General features: G+C 49.7%; 1 protein-coding gene across 3 annotated transcripts in view; it reads right to left on the reverse strand.

The window, feature by feature from the left end:
* Positions 1 to 17572, reverse strand: part of Samd4a (sterile alpha motif domain containing 4A) — a 216218-nt gene that overhangs the window by 9179 nt on the left and 189467 nt on the right. For all 3 annotated transcript variants that reach the window (XM_026783225.1, XM_026783224.1, XM_005355368.2), the window contains 5 exons: positions 16755 to 17073; positions 13815 to 13900; positions 8234 to 8352; positions 3897 to 4098; positions 2648 to 2774 (listed from right to left, as the gene is read on the reverse strand). In XM_026783225.1, the coding sequence (XP_026639026.1) occupies positions 2648 to 2774; positions 3897 to 4098; positions 8234 to 8352; positions 13815 to 13900; positions 16755 to 17073 (853 nt within the window). The remainder of the gene's footprint in view (positions 1 to 2647; positions 2775 to 3896; positions 4099 to 8233; positions 8353 to 13814; positions 13901 to 16754; positions 17074 to 17572) is intronic.

Here is a 17572-nt window from a genome sequence, read left to right on the forward strand (position 1 = left end):
GATGAACAAGGAAGAAAGGGGGAGGGTGGCGATCCAGCCCAGGTAGGGTACAGAGAGCTGGTGGGATGGGAAGGCTGATCACACAGAAATGTTTATGGGGGGTAGAAGAAGTTGAGTGACAAGCTGCACCTGACACATTGCTGCTGGTGGATGTGGGATGGGGTGGGGTGTGCGTGCTGTGGCCATTCTCTGGGGCCCACACATCTGTGAAAAGTTACAGGATCAGATACTATAGAACAGGACCATCTTACCCAGGTGGCCTCTAGGAGGCAGGAAGCGGGATTTGCCCAGCTGCACTCTTGGCTGGGGTTTCCCTTACCTCTCTAAGCCCCAGCCAAGCTCTTTGCTTAAGCTTATCAGAAGGCGGGGACAACTATTTACCACATACTTTAAATGATCTCTATTCTGGCCTCTGTCTGCAAAGTGGCACTCCTCTAGTGGACTCAGGGCACTAGTGACAGCCTCCCTGCCCTCGTTCTTTCTAAAGGCATCGCACACTGAGGAGTGGATGGAGGACACCAGCCCAGAGGGCTGTGCTCCCAAGTGTGCAAAATCGTCAGCCATTGCATAGGGAGGCTTGATATGCAGGGCAGGTGTCCCCCTGTGAAGCACCGCTTTCGGGAGGAGCAATCTCACCCATCTTGCACATGGGTAGTCTGGTCCAAAAGTGCTTTGCACGTGGTTTTGTGCAAGGGAAGGGTGCCGTTTCCAGAATGCAGGCTTGTGAAGTCTACCTTGCCTGTGTTTTCCTCATGCATCCTGCTCTGGGTTTCTCCGCCCCTTCCTTTTGGTCCTCGTGGGGGATAAGGAGGCTTCATGGCCTCTGAGCATCAGGCCAGAGCTACTCTAAGATCGCCTCTGACTGAAGCCCAAGGGCCACGGGTTCTGGCTCAACAGAAACAGAACTGCTTCCAAAAGGAAGGATCTTTCTCTAGGCAATTTCTGAGTTTGACTTCCAGGTGGAAAAGAACCCCACCTCTGAGCAGCATGGCATTCTTGCTGGGTGCCACCTGTGTGTTTAGCCCCAGGCCACACTGGTGTCAGGCTTGTCAGGCTCAGTCCAGGAGGCCCTGCTAAGTGGTCCTCCTCATTCCAGTGGAACCAAGACACCTGATGCCTGTCCAGGTGGAAACACAGCAGAAAGCCACCACCGGTGGTCTCCAAGAGGGCCTGACTATGTAGTCCGGGAAAGATGGAAGCGCTTGGTAGAACTGAACGAGTTGACCAATCATCAGTAAACACCGGGAGGACTCTCCACACTCTCCAGAGATAGCAGTCCATCAGAAGGCAATTATCTTGAAGTTCACAAAGTCAACTCTTGTTTAGACCTTGTTGTAGCTCCCAGGTGTTAGAGACATGGTTTGAAGTGGAAGCTTTGAAGACGCTCAAAAGCCGGGAGAAACACATACCCTATACCCGAGACAAGTACTTGGTTTGGGAGTTCACCATGCCCAACTGCCAGGAGAAACACATACCCTATACCTGAGACAAGTACCCGGTTTAGGGGTTCACCATGCTCAACTCATTTTATGTTCACACTCACTCCTAGCTGTGTGAAGATGAAACCCACACTCTGCTTTGCTCATCCATGGAGTCCAGTCTCCGCAGACTGGCCATGCTGGGTTCCTCTGACTAGAAAGGCCCACTTCTAGGTCCCACCCCTTAGGTTAAGTCTGGCCTGGAGGTAAGAGGCATTCCTGTGAAGGAAGCTGAGAACCCAGTTCTCACGGTCACTGTCTGATTGGCAAAGGCCAGGATGTGCACTTAGCAGAGATTCTCCTCAGCTTCTTTTCTCTTCAGTGAGGGATTCTGGGTCTTGGCTGTGGCTACCTCACCCTTTGGCCATCATGAAGGATTTAAGACCTTCAGGAGGGGTTTGCAACGTCCAAGGAAAAACCTTTAAAAAAAGCCCAAGAGGTTCTAGAGTTCTAATACTCAAAATAAATTTAACTAAGATTTGTGGGAACACGGAAATCAAAGTCTTCTAAACAATTGCTTCTGGGACATGGTACTCCAGGCTGTCAGGTGGGGTAAGGTTACCCAAAGGCAGGGTGCATCTCTTGTTTGTGCCTGGCGGGGCATCCAGATAGGTGTAGCCATGGCTTCGGTGGTTTGGTGCAGCTCTGAAGCCTAGAGGTCAGAGGGTTCAGGGATCTGCTTGCTGTATGGAATTCAGGCTACTTGTTTTAGGAAGCATGCTCACTGACACCATGTCTCCCCATCTGGCCTTGATCAGTAAGCGAGGGTTCCACTTTTCCAAGGCAGTTCCACAGCGACAGGGACATTCCTGTGTTCTCTTCCATTGTCTTATTTTCTCTCCACCCCATCCCCAGCCACACGGAACTCTTACAGGGATACCTATCTCTGATTTAATCAATCTAGGAATCTAGATATCTGACAAGTATCAAAAATATCCCCGTCAGATTGCATCCAGTGCTGGGACTCCAGGCGCTGGCTCCCGGCCAGGCAGCCTTGCTCTCGCAGCCAGCAAGGCACAGTTTAAAAAAGGAAAGAGTTTTGGGCAGCTCGAAGGAATGTGTGGTGACAGTTGAGGCTCAGCACTTTCCGGCTGGGTCATCAGGGCATCCTGGCCTCCCTCCTGTGTCTGGGAGAAAGAGGAAAGGGATCGTGTGCTAGCCAGGCCTACCTGGTTGCTGAAACAGCAGCATGTTTCGTGGGGAAGTGTGCACGGGCAGCGAGCGGGTCTTCTGGACAGAGCTGTGGGTCCGGCTGGGCATGCTGTTGCTGCCCCCGGGGTTGGCAAACCAGAGGTTCTAGGGAGGGACATACAAGAGGTGTGCATTAGTCCAGACCCCCTGGGGAAGGGTGGGGGAAACAGAGCTCCAGCCAGAACGCAGGAGACAGCCATCCCAGGAGAGTTTTGGAAAGGGCCATTGTCACCTATTTGTGGGTTGACAGAGATGGTTTAAACCCCTTGAGTGTTCATGCCAGGGCCTTGCTTTAAGCTCAGTTTACCCTGGCCGTCCATTCTCTCTCACTATCTCCAAAAGTCTTTTCAACCCATTTGTCACCTTTTCTTTTAAAAGGGGGGTGGGGGCTGTCTTAGAAAAGCTCCTAGAAAAGACTGTAATGACTTCAGCGCTCTTGTTGGGTTTTCTCTACGAGAGTCCCCAGTTTAGTCCACATAGAGGGGAAAAGATGACTTGGTGCTGGCGGCAGGCCTGCTCCACGCAGGTCCTGTGGCTGAGGAGGTTCTCTCTCCTAGACCTGATAAGGGGCTCTTCAGACGAACCCCTCCCTTTGGGAGGGAGTGCCACCAGCATCTCCTGGTGCAGCCTTTCTGTTCTGAAGTCACCCTCTCATGAGAACTCAAGCCTCACACCTACTTGTATATCCCCTGTCCTAAGATCACCCTCTATAGCCTCATGGGGCCAAGAGAACGTTGGGGAAAGGCAGCACTGGGCTCCTGGGACAGAGAAGTCATTGTCTATCCCACAGCAAGGGGCAGCCTCTCAAACTTAATCCTGTGGACTCTCCATTGCAGCTGGGAATGTGGCAAAAACAGCTATTTGTCACATTAAAAAAAAGTCAAAGAAAGCTTATTAAATGCCAAGGTCTTCCTGGAAGGTGGTGAGGTATGTTGGGGTGGGTAAAGATCAAGCAGAAATAGCCGTTGCATGGCTATCTATGAGGGTCCCTGAGATTAACGTGGCACTAGGCCTCCCAAGCAGCAGCCAAGGGTTGTTCAGTTCCCAGGGAAACCACACAAACAAGTGCCGGTTACCTGGGAGGCATGGGCTCAACCAACCTCCTCGGTTTAGATCCCCTGGGGGGGGGCATTGGTTTCCACTTTGGAGATTGTCTGGGTTGGGGTCATCCTAAAGCCTCAGACCCCGAGCTTGGTCAACCTCCCTGATCCCCAGAGCAGAACCAACCTGTCTTCCTTGTTTCATGACGGTGGGGTTGGCAGCGGTGTGGCGCTGGTTGGAGCTAACAAATCCACTGGTGCCCAAGAGACCAAGGCGAGCAGAAGGGACATTCCGAGAGGCAATCTGGTACTGTCGTGGGTTCCGTCTGCCCATGCCGCCGCCCACAGAGCTGGCTGTCGGAAGAGAGTTGGACTGCCCAAAGCCACGACTGTGAGAGCAAAAAGAAAGGACCCAGAGCCTCAGTCAAGTTCCACGAGACACAGCACAGGCTGCCAAGGGGCCTCCTTGGGGCTGACAGTCAAGAGGTCTTGGTGGGGGATGCCAATAATTGTCTAAGATTAAAGCTGCATCTAGTATCTAAAAACAACCGTACATGCTGGATGTTAGAGCTCACACATTACTGTTAACCGGCGAGACAGCCCTGTGAAGTAGGCTCCCTAACCTTTAAGGCTAGGAAAAAGTCAGAAAGCTTGAGAATTTTGCAATTTTGATACATCCAGAAGGGGGCAGCACCCAAATAGGAGCCCAGAAGGGAAACTCATGTATTCTCTCCAGCCTTCTCTCATTCTGGTCTTGTCCAACATGTGGGTCTGCGCACGAGGGCATGGTGCCTTTCAAGAAGCCACAAAGCAAAATAGCAGAATCAGTATCATAATGGGATCTGACTCCGTTCTGGGGCTCCTTCATTAGGGCACGGTTTGTTTCCCATCAGGTTGTCTGTAGGCAGTCTTGAATGGAGGACACCATTGAAATACAAGCTCTTTACAGAAAGAAAGGACGGCATGTGTCTTCCACAGTCCAAGTCAAGGAGTCAGCTTTCTCCACAGTAAATGCTGGGTTGAAAGTGGGCAAAAGTGAATGAATGAGCCGTGATGCTCTCCAGCCCTGAGAGCCGGGGCATGAGACGGCAAGAGCTCTGGACCTAAGACTGTCCTGTCTCTTCACTCCCCAGGCCCTTTCTGCACAACGTGCCTCAAGCTGCAAAGGCTCCGCTCTTCGGATCCACGCAGGGGACTGCTCCCAGTGGGTCGGATGAGCTCAGCAGGAAAGCACTCATCTCCTCCACCAATCCTGGTTCTGGGAGGCTTCAAGGAATCGGCACATTCTTTCCAAGGGAGTCAGTCAGCTTTATTAGGGAGGGTGTCGTGGACGTGCGTTGCAGGAAACGGCCACTAGGTGGAGCAGAGTTGCTCGGTTGCTAAACCGGGGAGTTTTCGCCAAGCTTGTGCTTCTTGAGCCAGAGGCAATCCAGGGGGGCGGGGCCTTCACAATACTCACTTCCTAAACCCGAGATGGTTGCGCGTTAATGTGGGGGTGATAGTATCTGAGACAGCAGTGCAAAAGCTTTCAGACTTCCTAAATTTCCGAGGCAGAGAAGGGGCAGGAAAGAAATCGAGGCAGTCCGTCTTCTTCCAGGCTTTTGAGGACAAGAAGAGTGTTTTAGATTCCATTCAGAAGAGAAGTCACTCTTGGGTCCTTGGTCTTTATCTCATCGTCTCTTCCCTCACCCCCTCAAAAGTGTAAGGTTTTTAAATTGAAAATTAGGGGGATTTCACACAGAGACCCCCTTTTGTAGGGGAGACAGTGAAGTAAATGGAGAAAGTGTGAGTGAGGGGGGATTTTGGTTCTCAGCTCGAAGAACTCCTTTGGCTTCTGAAGTCAGAATCTGGGCCACCTGGTGGAGAGATGATCAGTATTCTGCTAAGATTCCCCCACACCCCTTATTTAGTGTGACTAGATTTTTCTCACTTCCCTTTTTGGCTGGATTTTTAAAAAGTTATTTCATATGCAAAACAGTAGTAGATGAGTGTTACTAAAATGATTTGCTCTTCCATGAAAGCAATATTGTAGCTTTTATTTAAAAAAAAAATCTTTGTCTCAAAAAAAAAAAAAAAGACAGAGTCTCACTATGTAGCTAGCACAAGCTGGCCTCAAACTCTTGACTTTCTGCCTCAGCCGCCCAAGTGCTGGGACTACCTAGGGACAGACCTGGTTCAAGACAGCATCAGCACTGCAGGCTGTCAGGGACAGTTGCTGGAGAAATGGAGAACCTGAAGACTCCTATGAGCTGGAACTCAGCAGTTTGGGGGAGGGGAAAGAATGTTACCCCACAGTGGGGCGTGTCCTCGAAAGGTTATTTTTACAGAGCCAGGTTTGCTGAGAGTTGCTGCTGCCGACAGCTGGAGTGAACTCTCGGGTCACTTACGACCACTCCACTTAAGGCAATAATTTTGTTTTCTGAGAAAGAACAAAGAACAAACTAAACTCTCCACTCTTGTGTCTGCGCTCTGAGCGTCTAGGTCTGGCCTTCTCTGCTGTTCTGAGCCTAACTGATTTCCTTTCCTTGGGATACATGAAAAGTCTTTGATAAAAATAACAATAAGAAGCAATTAATTTGGGATTTGTGAGATAATTTAAGCAGGGGCTTGCCTGCAGTTTCTTTTGTATGGGAGAAACAGTTTTTCAAAACAAATTAACAGTGTAAAAATATCCCAGAGGTAATATGGAGAGCAGGCTGAGCTTCACGGATTTGGCACCATCCTTCTGGACATCCATAATTGGTGAATGAATTCGGTTTTATCTAGTCGATAAAAGAGGCCCCTGAGAACTCCGACCTGGCAGGCCTCAGGCTGACCCTGACCAGGGGTGCTGGTGGCAATACGGAGAAGCCGAGCTCTGTCCATGTTCCTCCGTCAGCGCCGTGCTCCTATGTGGATCAAGGATACACCCGGCAAACAGCGGCACGGCACGGCACGGCACGGCACGGCACGGCACGGCACGGCACGGCACGGCACGGCACGGCACGCCACGCCACGCCACGCCACGCCACGCCACGCCACGCCTGAGTTAGTGATGAGAGGAGCAAAGCGCCTGTAAGCCGTCTCTTCAGCCCCTCCTTCAGAATGACTTCCTCTAGGACTGGGGCTCCACAGGGTACGGCCACAGGGCCTGGAGTCTCCTCATCTGGGAAATGGAGCACTGCTTGTAGAAGCAGACGGCTTGGCAGCAGCACAAGGCAGTGGAGGAGCAGGCCTGACCGAGCATCCGGGCCATTGAGCAGCCTCGGAGCAGGAGTGATCTGGCAACCCCCAAGGGCCAGCGGCTGGTGAGCTGGCAGTAGTATTAATTTGCAGGCACATCCTTTCTGTGCATAAGTCTGAAACCAGGTCGGCCGCCTGGCTCTGCAGTGGCTGGAAGCACTCATCTGGGGCCCAGCACTGGCTAACTTGATCCAATCCTGGGTGCCTCTGCCTGTCAATTCATCTGTAAACGGAGGTTAATAATAGCGGTTCTACGTCATAGGGTTGTTGTGAGAACAGAATGAATTCATGTGTGTTTTCGTGCTCAGACACCACGGGGCACGTGCTGAAGAAACGTCGGCTTAGTAAATAACAGTGTCGTATGGTGGAATGTGATTGCACCTTAATTTTTAGGTAAATCCGTCCTTGAACACGTTTCACACACTCCAGTTGGCCCTATTTCCTTTAAGTGAGCAGGCGTACTTGTGCAAATGAGCGCTCCCTAAATTTAACAACTTAACTTCTGTGTGCGTACTGAGAAATGAATTCAGAACCTGTTAGGTGCAAGTGAAGAAACAAACGTTTGTATTTTTATGTTTGGAAATCCACACAAAATGCTGATTCTCTCTAGGATAGTGGCGTGGTTGCTCTGATTTCCAAATCCTCGCCATCACTGCTCGTGTGTAAGTCACCCCTCCTTCACCCTTCGCTTCTACAGCAAACCTCCCCTTTGCGTCACATCGCCCATGCTCCTGGTTTCTCACTTTACAGTCAGACTAAGGTAACATGCTCTGAAGTGTGACCAGGCTTATTTTTAAACTGCATCCCGGAGGCTGAGCTACTATGAAACATCAAGAATGGTGCTGCTCGCTATTAGACTGAAGCTCAGACCAAAATAGACGAGCGCCGGGCTCTTCACCCTGCCACAACTATAATTAGCTCGTCTGCAGCCAGGAGGGAGACAAGCATTGCACTTCCACTTACGGACAGAAGATTCTACACAGGTCTTTCCAGAGCCCCACTTTGTGGTTCGACCTCCCATGCTTTGCTACATTTATTGAATCATGAGCCTATGCTTCTAAACACATATCAGTATTCCAACCGTGGAAATTGAGTTACAGCTGCCCAAACTCGGCTCTTCCTCTGGGAATGTCCCTCCTAACAGCCTTTCTGCCACCACAGCCTGCTTAGGAGATGTGTTTGTGATTTGGGTATCCTCATGAATGAGGAGCAAGGACCTGCCATGTTCCCACCTGGACCCGAGGCAGGCAGTGAGGCGCCAGGGAACCACCATGCCTTACAAAGAACAAAATCCCAACGTACTTTCTTTGCTGTCGATATCCTGATATGTCTAGAAGGGTTTTCCGAGGGAAAGACCGAAAGAGCTTCTGCACCTGCTGTTTCCATGACAACAATCTTTTTTTCTGTGTCTCGGTAAATGCCTGCAAAAACAAACAGGACATTTAAATGGTTGATGCAGCCTGACACTAGAGGGGAAACATACAATTAATAAAGGAAAACGCCAGCGTCGCCACAGTAGCCTCTCCTCCCACCTGTTTCCAACCTGGTCCAAACAGCAGTCAGCTTAAATTGGAGCCATCTGTGCTGAAGATTCCAGCTCTTTGGCATTGGGAGCACCTGGTTCAGGCATTAAGCTCTTGACAACCGTGTTTTCTGGCTGTATATCTGGAAGACCCCTGCCTGTCTTCTTGTCCAATGACTCCTTCCTGGACCCTATTTGTTAACCAAGGATGAGCTGCAAAATTTATTAGGTATTCTAGCTTTGCAGACTCCCTGCATTTTCATAATCAATGGAAATTCTAAGCCACTCCAAAAATCAATCGACTTGATAGTGTATGGTCACTCTGAAGTGGTCTTCAGGGCTTTAGAGGATGGCCGCATTCTGCGTGTGGGGCTTTTCTCCTGAGAGTTCTAATTAAATAGCCCTGTGAGCTGTGAAGAACTTCAGTACACCAGTCCTAACCTGAACTTCGCTTAGAGCTGAGGGAAGACAGTAGGCCTGATGGCTTCTTGAGTCTTTTAGTAAAATTTGGAGTGTGGGGAGACATCTTGCCCATTGTCTATAATACAAGTCTACCTCATCATCACCACACAACACACATCTATATTGTTTATAGCAAGCAGCACAAATCTATATCACGTTCCCCGTGATGGTCTTGGCACTCACCATAGCCCAGCATCCCAAGTCTCTAATGCAGGGACTCTCAAATTCAAGTACATTAAAATCGCCCAAGGCAACTGTTGTTTGTAGGTAATAGGGTCCTCTCCGATACCCCAATGCACAACTGAATGAATAATCCAGAAGGTTTCCAGAAAACAGTTTATAGAAAGTAGCCTGGCAACTGTGCAGGTAGAGCATGGTGGACTCATAGTGTCTCGGAAGGATCCCATGTCATAGATGAGTCCTCTGCTAAGTTCCAGATCCGAGACTTGGAGCGTAAGTGTGGGAAACTATTTGGTTGGATTGGTTAGCATTAGGAGCGACAGAGAACACTCCCAAGGGTTTTGTCAATAAGCCATGGAATCCTATAAGTGGTCATAAAATATCACTTAGAGTAACAGACTATGTTATTGCTTTCTAGAAAGGTTTCTTGAAGATTGAAAAAAGGAACAATGCCTTAATTTTCTCCTGAGAATGTTTAATCTTTCAGGGATTGTAAACCCCAGGGACCTCTGAGTGTAGAAGCGAAAGGATTCTACTCAGCGGTGGAAACGCTGTCCTCAGCATACAGAGCCCTTCTTCCTGGGTGACTTCAGGCACATGCCGCTGAGGATTTTCAAGGGGGTTTGCCCAACTCAAGGCCACAATAAGTCCCTGTGGTTGTGTGGCAGAGGCTCTGATGGGAGGTGAGCGTGTGGCTCTCCTCCATGGTAGTAAGGCCCCTGTGGTTGTGTGGCAGAGGCTCTGGTGGAAGGTGAGCGTGTGGCTCTCCTCATGGTCCTCCTCATTTGTTGCTGATGCTCATTGACTGCCCATTGGTGCACAGATACTTAGGACTGGACTCAAGGCTGAGAGTGATGCTTCATCAACAAAGGCAGGAATTGGCCTCTCTGATTTTGTTAGCTTATCTAGCTAAACGCAGAGGACACAAAATACAGATTTGCTGGCCAAGAAGACTTGGTGAGGGAGGTTCACCCCAGTGAGTCTTAGGAAGGCAGATGGGTAGGGCTCAAATACGTGAATATGTTCTTGTAAGTCCGCTCACCAAAGACTTAGTGCTTTCTGGAAATGTGGGTGACACTCACACAAAAGAGCTCTGTGAGGATGAAATTCATCGGAAGTGGATACTAAAGATGTGCTTAAGCAAACAGTTCCATGCATGCTTCTTCCTAATGCCCTAACCAGGGGGCCTTGGTCACACAGATGCACCCTGCAGAGTGGTCCATGTAAGTTCCTCAGTGATGCCTTCAATAGCCCTGATAGTCCTGATAGCCCAAATCAAATGGTTTCATTGTCTTAGAACCACAAAACCTAGTTGCACTGGAGCTTGAAGAACAACTGAGTGTCCAAGTCACAAAGGAGTAAGAGGCTAGATGCCTTCCCAAGGATCACATTATTTTGATGACATCTCTCATGGTGGCACATAGCATCTAAGTAGATACGGTGTGGACATCCTCATCCCCAGGACATCACCACATCCTTTCATGGGTACCAAGTGTGCAACTTTTCCCAGCTGGGAGGCATACAGCAAGTAAGCTGAAGGTAGTTACCTTCACCTGCTTTCAGGGGCCTCTGAAAATGGAATGCTAGCTCTTCAAGGTAGCACCCCTTTGTAAGGAGCCTGTTAATGGCCACTGTCTCATCCCAACCGCCTCCCAGGCAGGGAAGGAAGATTCCCAGCCTGTAGACTTTCCGGACACTACCAGCTCAAGTCCTCTGCCCATGGTAGGCCCAGGCCAACTGTCTGGAAAGGAATGGCCACTCTGAGTCCTGTACTTTACCACTGGGTGAAAAGTCTCAACAGGGAAAACAGCCCATGGCTGCAACACCACTTCACTACAGTGGAACAGGGAAGCGTAGTCTGCCTACTCAGGAAGCGTAGTCTGAGGACTCAGGAATCAAAGCGAATTGGCACCAGAGGGAAAAGGCAGAACTTCCCTGTTCTTGCCTTTACATTAAGCACGTGGGCACTGCCAGAAAGGAAAAAGGGAAAAAACAAAAAAGAAAAAAACACAAGGCAGGGAGGGCACAAGGGTCGGGAGAAGGGCCAGGGTGGCACTCCAGGGCCAGGTTAGACCAATCAGGAGGCATGTGCGCAGTTCCATGGAGGCAGATAGACTCATTATTTGGTCTCATGGGTCTGAGTAACATGGGCTGAGGTGCAAAGCACCTTTTCTCCTCAACTTTAGAGGCCTCAGTGCTGAGAGTGGACACAGGGAAGAAAGACAAGTCCCCAGTTTGCTTTTACACAGCCTAGCTCTTCTCCTGACCCACTTACCCAGTCCACCCACAAATGTCCTCCTCCAGGCAGAGCGTGGGATCCATCTGAACACACATTGGTGTCAGTAGAAGTTGTGTCTTTTTTCTTAAAGATTTTTTTATTTTTAATTATGTGTAAGTATCTGTGCGCAGGCATGTGTGCATGGGGGATCTGCATGTTAGCACGTACACGTTAGTGTGGGTGCCCATGGAGGCCAGGAGAGGGTTTGAGATTCTCTGGAATTGGAATTGCAGGCAATTGTGGACTGCCTAATGTGAGTATTGGGAATCCAGCTCAGATGCACTGCTTTTAAGCACTGAGCCATCTCTCCTGATTTAGAAGTCTCCATCACAGTGGTAGGGCGGGACTTCTGGTCTATCACAGTGCTGGGACTGGACTTCTGGTTTATCACAGAGATAGGACTGGACTTCTGATGTACCACATTGCTAAGACTGGACTTCTGGTCTACCACATTGCTAGAACTGGACTTCTGGTTTATCACAGTGATAGGGCTGGACTTCTGGTCTACCACATTGCTAGGGCTGGACTTCTGTTTTTCCACCATATTAGGGCTGGACTTCTGGTTTCAGCTTTGAGACAGTCCTTTCCGTTGCTTGATAGGAAGTGCCCCGGGTTCCAGTTCACCACTTTGAGTTCTGAGGCATGGAAGGGAACCTCACCAGAGGTCTTATCATCATGTATAATGAATGATATAATGACCTTATAATGTCTAATGTCACCATAGGCTCATGTATTTGATAGAACTTTTGGTGCCAGCTGTGATGCTGCTTTGGAAAGTTGTAGAACCTTTATAAAGCATGATCTCCTTGGTTCAAGTGAGAGCTGGGGACAGGCTTTATGGGTCATAGACCCATGCCAGTTTTTACCCAACTTGCCTCTGCTTCCTGGTGTAGTACTGAGATAGAAAGGGGGCATCTCAGGCTCCTCACCTCCACCAACAGAAGCTGTTCTTACCTCACATACTTTTCCCACATAAGAAATGAAGTCTGGAAGTGTTTTTCTCACAGGAAGAGAAAAGTAACTTGTATACCTATTTCCCACTTATTTTCCCTAGTGCCCTCATGTCATAAGCCTCTTTGGCCAGTGGCTGTGCCTCGCTGCTTCCTAAAAGTGTACAGAATTCTTGCCTTCTCTTTTTTCTGTCTTTTTTTTTCCCCCAAGACAAAAACAAGTGTGACATCAGGATTGCAAGAAGCAAAGGGTTAGTTGGGGCCCACAGGGTATACTCTTGTCTTTTCCTGAAGGAAGGCCTTCCATATGAGCTTCAGTCATTGTCAGTCAGGCCTTGGTTGCTCTGGAGTTATTAGAGAAATTGTTTTTGTTCAGCTAAAAGTCTAGGACTTTGGACTAATTCTTTCAGAGACTGCCGTGCCTGAGTGCACAGCCTAGACAGCTGATCACTGTGCTCACAGTGGCTGAGGGCTCTGGCCGGGGCAAGGGGCTACAGGAGTTCATCTGCTTAGAAAAGGTTCTATTAAGATGAGCACCCGAGAGAGCAGAGGTGATGGCTGGGGTGGACGTGAAGTCAATATGATGGTTCGGCAGCATCAGACCACAAGAAGGAAGCCTCCAAAAATGGCAAGAGACACTTGTGCCTCTCGGAGATTGAGTGTGAAGTCAGCATGAAGCCAGACCTTTAGGCTGGACATCTATCATCCTAAGGGGTTCTGATCACCTACAAGTGAATGTGAGGGGCTCTAGCCATCTCGTTCTCACATCAAACCCCAACAAAAGACTTCACTATCCTATTTATTTGGCATGGTATTTCCCCTAATCTAGGTTTGGCATCTATCACTCTTGGAGGCAGGGCACACACAGAGTCAGTGATGGCTTGGGTTTGAGTCCCAGCTGCCTTTCCCTGTGTATTACTGAGGAATTGCTACCATCCTGCTCACAGCCAGGATTCAGTCAGGCTTTTACATGAGTCTGTACCCTACCTGCCTCCATCTCCTTCCAAAGGTCAGACTGCAAATACAGCTCCTCTAACAACCACAGATCAGACGGTCCCAGTGGTTGTCAGTATCTGCCCTGGTCACTTTCTTTTGTGTGCTCTCTCTCCCTATCTCCCCCAGTTTCCCTCATTAAAAGACACAATGTGCGATCACACAGTGGGAAGAGATTCTACGCCATGAAGCTGGGTAGCAGTGCTGTGAGTTAGTCACCCCGGGCACGGTCACTTATTATTCTTCTGGAGTTTGAAGTTCTTCCCAGGCATCCCCAGACATCGGTGTTCTCTGTCTGGTGAATTCTGATGCCACAAGAACACACATGCATTGTTTTAGTCAGAGGTGGCCACAGCCGAGTTCTGGTTGAAGCTGTTATTAATGGCCACACACTTGTCAAGAACCAAGTTGCTGCAGACCAAAATGATCACATCATGGAAACACTGACAAACCTCTCTAAGCAAGGAGTGAAACAAGTTTCAGTGAGTTGCTACTCACCTCATGAACGAGACACTTGTCTAAGAGCTGTAGATAGGAACTTATATTTTCCTCATCGGGTCTGGAGACCAGGAGCTGTGTGCACACTGTGGATTAAGAAAAGATGAATCAGAACAATTCATACTGTCCCAGCTTCGGGGCCCTGCCTCTTTCAGGACCAAGGCCTTCTGAGGAATGCATGCCCGTGATATTACATAAGGCTCACAGAAAACATAGGAGGCTCATCATTCCATTGAAGTCAAACACTCGGTTGCCACGGGAGCCCTCACCCCAGGAACCCCTTGGGTTTGTTCCTGTCATACCATTCTATATTAAGCCCTCAGACACAGGCCTGAAGACAGACACTCTGGGAGAAGAAACAGAGGTCTCAGGCTCTGCTTTTGTAGGTGGTTCTGAGTGATGGAACTTCAAAAGCCTTCTGAGCCCTCTGCCACAGCGGGAAAGCAATCCCATTTTATGAATGAGCCCCACGGCCCTCTCCAGGTGGGAAGGCAGTGGCGTTCGTGTGTAGAAGAAGGAGGCTGGTGCCACATTGTGGCTGTGAAGCATGTAGGTGTGCAAGCAGCAGAATAAACCTGCCACTCAGTCATTTGCAGGGATATTTCCCCATGCAACACACACATTCATCCACATATGCCTTCACCTACACACTCAAGCCTGTGCCAGCAAAGACGGGGCAGTGTTCGTCTGTGGGGAGAGGACACGGATATACTAGGCTTCTTTCTTTTCTTTTCTTTCATTTTATTTCATCGTATTGGTTTTTCAATGGGGTTTCTCTGTGTAGCTCTGGCTATCCTGGAACTCGCTTTGTAGATTTGAGACCTCAACCTCAGAGATCCACCTTTGCCTTTCAAGTGCCAGGATTAAAAGCATGTGTTACCACACCTGGCAATGTACTAGGTTTCTTATGGTTCATGGCCCACTCTGCCCTTGCCATAAAGGACACCTGCAAAAGGAGTCAGAGAGTTGGGTGTCTGTCAATCAAAGCACACCAAGCTTGAAAGCCAGGGATCAGACCTCACCCCTTTCCCACTCCAACCATCCTGACACAGATCCGCACCAATTCTGTGTCACCACACACAGGCTTTCAGATCAACAGTGTGTGAATGTGTGCAAGAGGAACCTGGAAACAGTCTCAAGGGCTGCCCATGGGGGAGCTTGTTAACTAACTTGGGATTTAGATACACAGCGGGACACCGTGCAGCCTTAAAAAAAGAGCAGGGCTTTCCATATTGACAGAAATATGCAAATACATAATGTTTATGGAAATCCTACCAAGCTTCAGGAGAGAATCTTAAAGCCTGTGTAAGAATGGGCAATTATAGGCCTGGAGAGATGGCTCAGTGGTTAAGAGCTCTGACTGCTCTTCCAAAGGTCCTGAGTTCAATTCCCAGCAACCACATGGTGGCTCACAACCATCTGTAATAAGATCTGGCACCTTCTTCTGGCCTACAGGCATATATGCAGACAGAACATTGTATACATAATAAATAACTCTTAAAAAAAGAATGGACATGCACACAGATTCTAAAGGTTCTGCAAGGACAACCCCACATTCAACAGGAGCCACCACCCCTGTATCACAGATTGACTGTTTATTATATGGTGTATGCCGAGCGTCAGTTGGGTTGTGGCTTCTCACATAGGAGTTACAATGTCAGTTGAGATCGTGTGAGGAGGTCATGTGAGGAGTTACATCTCCTAGGGCTGAGCCCCACAGTGATCCCCTATGTGCAGGGATAGGAGGATGGAGCTCCTTCAGGTAGATTTGCTGTGCAGGTCTTTCCCAGGACCCAGCAGAGCTGAGGGACGGGAAGGCTGAAAAGGCCTACTCTGGCCACCAGCTCATCCCCAGAGTTCAAAGGATTTAGGTCTCCCTAGAAGAGTTGTACCATAGGCAGGGGTCCATTTATCTACAAGGCCCAGGGATCCACTTCTGTGGGTGAAAAGGGTGGGGGTAAGGCTCCCTCTTTATTTAAAGGAAAGTGCTGGCATCCGCCACACATTTCCACATGTCTTCTCAATAACGAGAATGTCTTGTGAGGATCTCAGAAGCCCCCTTCCAAAGCTGTGGCTGGAAAGGCCTAACCGCAGGGAAAGCAAAGAGTAGCGCAGGCAGGAACGGTGGTGTGACTCACAGGGCCCACTTAGCTCTGTCCTTCGCTGAGGAGGCCACAGTCTGGCCACGGCTACCAATGCCGCAAAGGGGAGCATGGTATGGAATTCAGCCATGCTTGGTCTCCTGATAACCATGGGGCTGGAAGGTGGAGAAGCTGAGGGTTTCAAGTCCCTAACTCACTCATCTTGGATTCCTTTTCTGTGAAATGTGGCATTTGGGGTTCACCTAAGTCACCTAGGAGAACCACTGATATACACGTCTCTGGTACACAGGAATTATCAAGTAACCCCAAGCCAACAGTCTAAGGCCACCAGAGTATCCTTTGAGGTGGATGAAAGGGGAAGGGAGGATGTAAACTCGGGAGGCAGAATAAAACAGTTTTGTACTAAGAGTTGTCCGAGGCATGACCACTCTCTGACTGAATTACCAGGTCACTGGGAAGCCCCAGGGCCTGGGGACTCGGTAGGTTGTGCTCCTGGGCTCTGGACCCAAGCTCTGGGGCTTCACCAATTCCCAGCCACCGCTGCCTTGGGGAAGGGGTCAGTGAGGGTTTTGTATCCTGAAGCATCTTTTTCCGTGTCTGTCCCATCTTCTTTCCTGAAGGTTCAAGGCTCAATAGGTGCCGTACTGTGAGGGCTTAGCATGTCTAGAGAGGATCACAGGCTGGAGCTGAGACCGCCCATAGGAAAACCCCCTGTTTTCTCTAAGGGAGGAGGGTTAATGCTGCTTACGGGGACAGAAAGCTCTTTTAGCTCCCCCGAACCCTGTTCCATCTCCCAGGACTCTTGGTTTTGGCTAGGGCTCCCTAGAGAGAACAGTACCTTTTCCCATGACTCTTGTGAACTGCCCAGGGAGGTCCCCCTCCGGCAGAGGGGCGACAGCCAGCTCCCCATCGCAGCTGCTGAGCTGGGGTGGTTGCAGCCCCCCGCTGGCGCCGGCTGAAGCACTGGCGGTGACACTGTTGGCCCCTGCGGCACCATCTTTGCCATCGGTGCTGGGGTTCTCCGGGCCCATCAGTGAAGGCTCATGGCGGCGCGCCTCCGGAGTGGTACTGGGAGAGCTGTAGGCCTTGATGGGTGTCAGAATCATCTGATGCAGCTCCTGGAGGGGGATGCGCAGGCTGCCCCCTTCGATGATGTCCTGGGTTAGAGAGGGGACGGAAGTGAGTTCAGGCCCTCATCTACACTCTCTGCTCCCACAGAACATGTATGTGATGTGGGTGTGTCTAAGTGCACACCTGTAATCCCAGTGTTGGTGAGAGACAGGCTCCCTAAGTGTCTGACCTAGCAGAACCAGTTAGCTCCGGGCTCAGTGAAAGATCCCATTTTTAAAAATGAGTAAAATAGAAGCCAGGCAGCGGTGGCACACACCTTTAATCCCAGCACTCGGCAGAGAGAGGGGCAGGCGGATCTCTGTGAGTTTGAGGCCAGCCTGGTCTACAAGAGCTAATTTCAGGACAGGCTCCAAAGCCACAAAGAAACCCTGTCTTGAAAAACCAAAAGGAAAAAAAAAATGAATAAAATAGAGTGAGGAAAACACCTGATGTCAACTATCAACCTCTGCCCCAGCATGCACACACACACGCACGCACGCACACACACACACACACACACACACACACACACACACACACACACAC

Source organism: Microtus ochrogaster, chromosome 17 (assembly GCF_000317375.1).
Source record: "Microtus ochrogaster isolate Prairie Vole_2 chromosome 17, MicOch1.0, whole genome shotgun sequence".
Lineage (NCBI taxonomy): Eukaryota > Metazoa > Chordata > Mammalia > Rodentia > Cricetidae > Microtus > Microtus ochrogaster.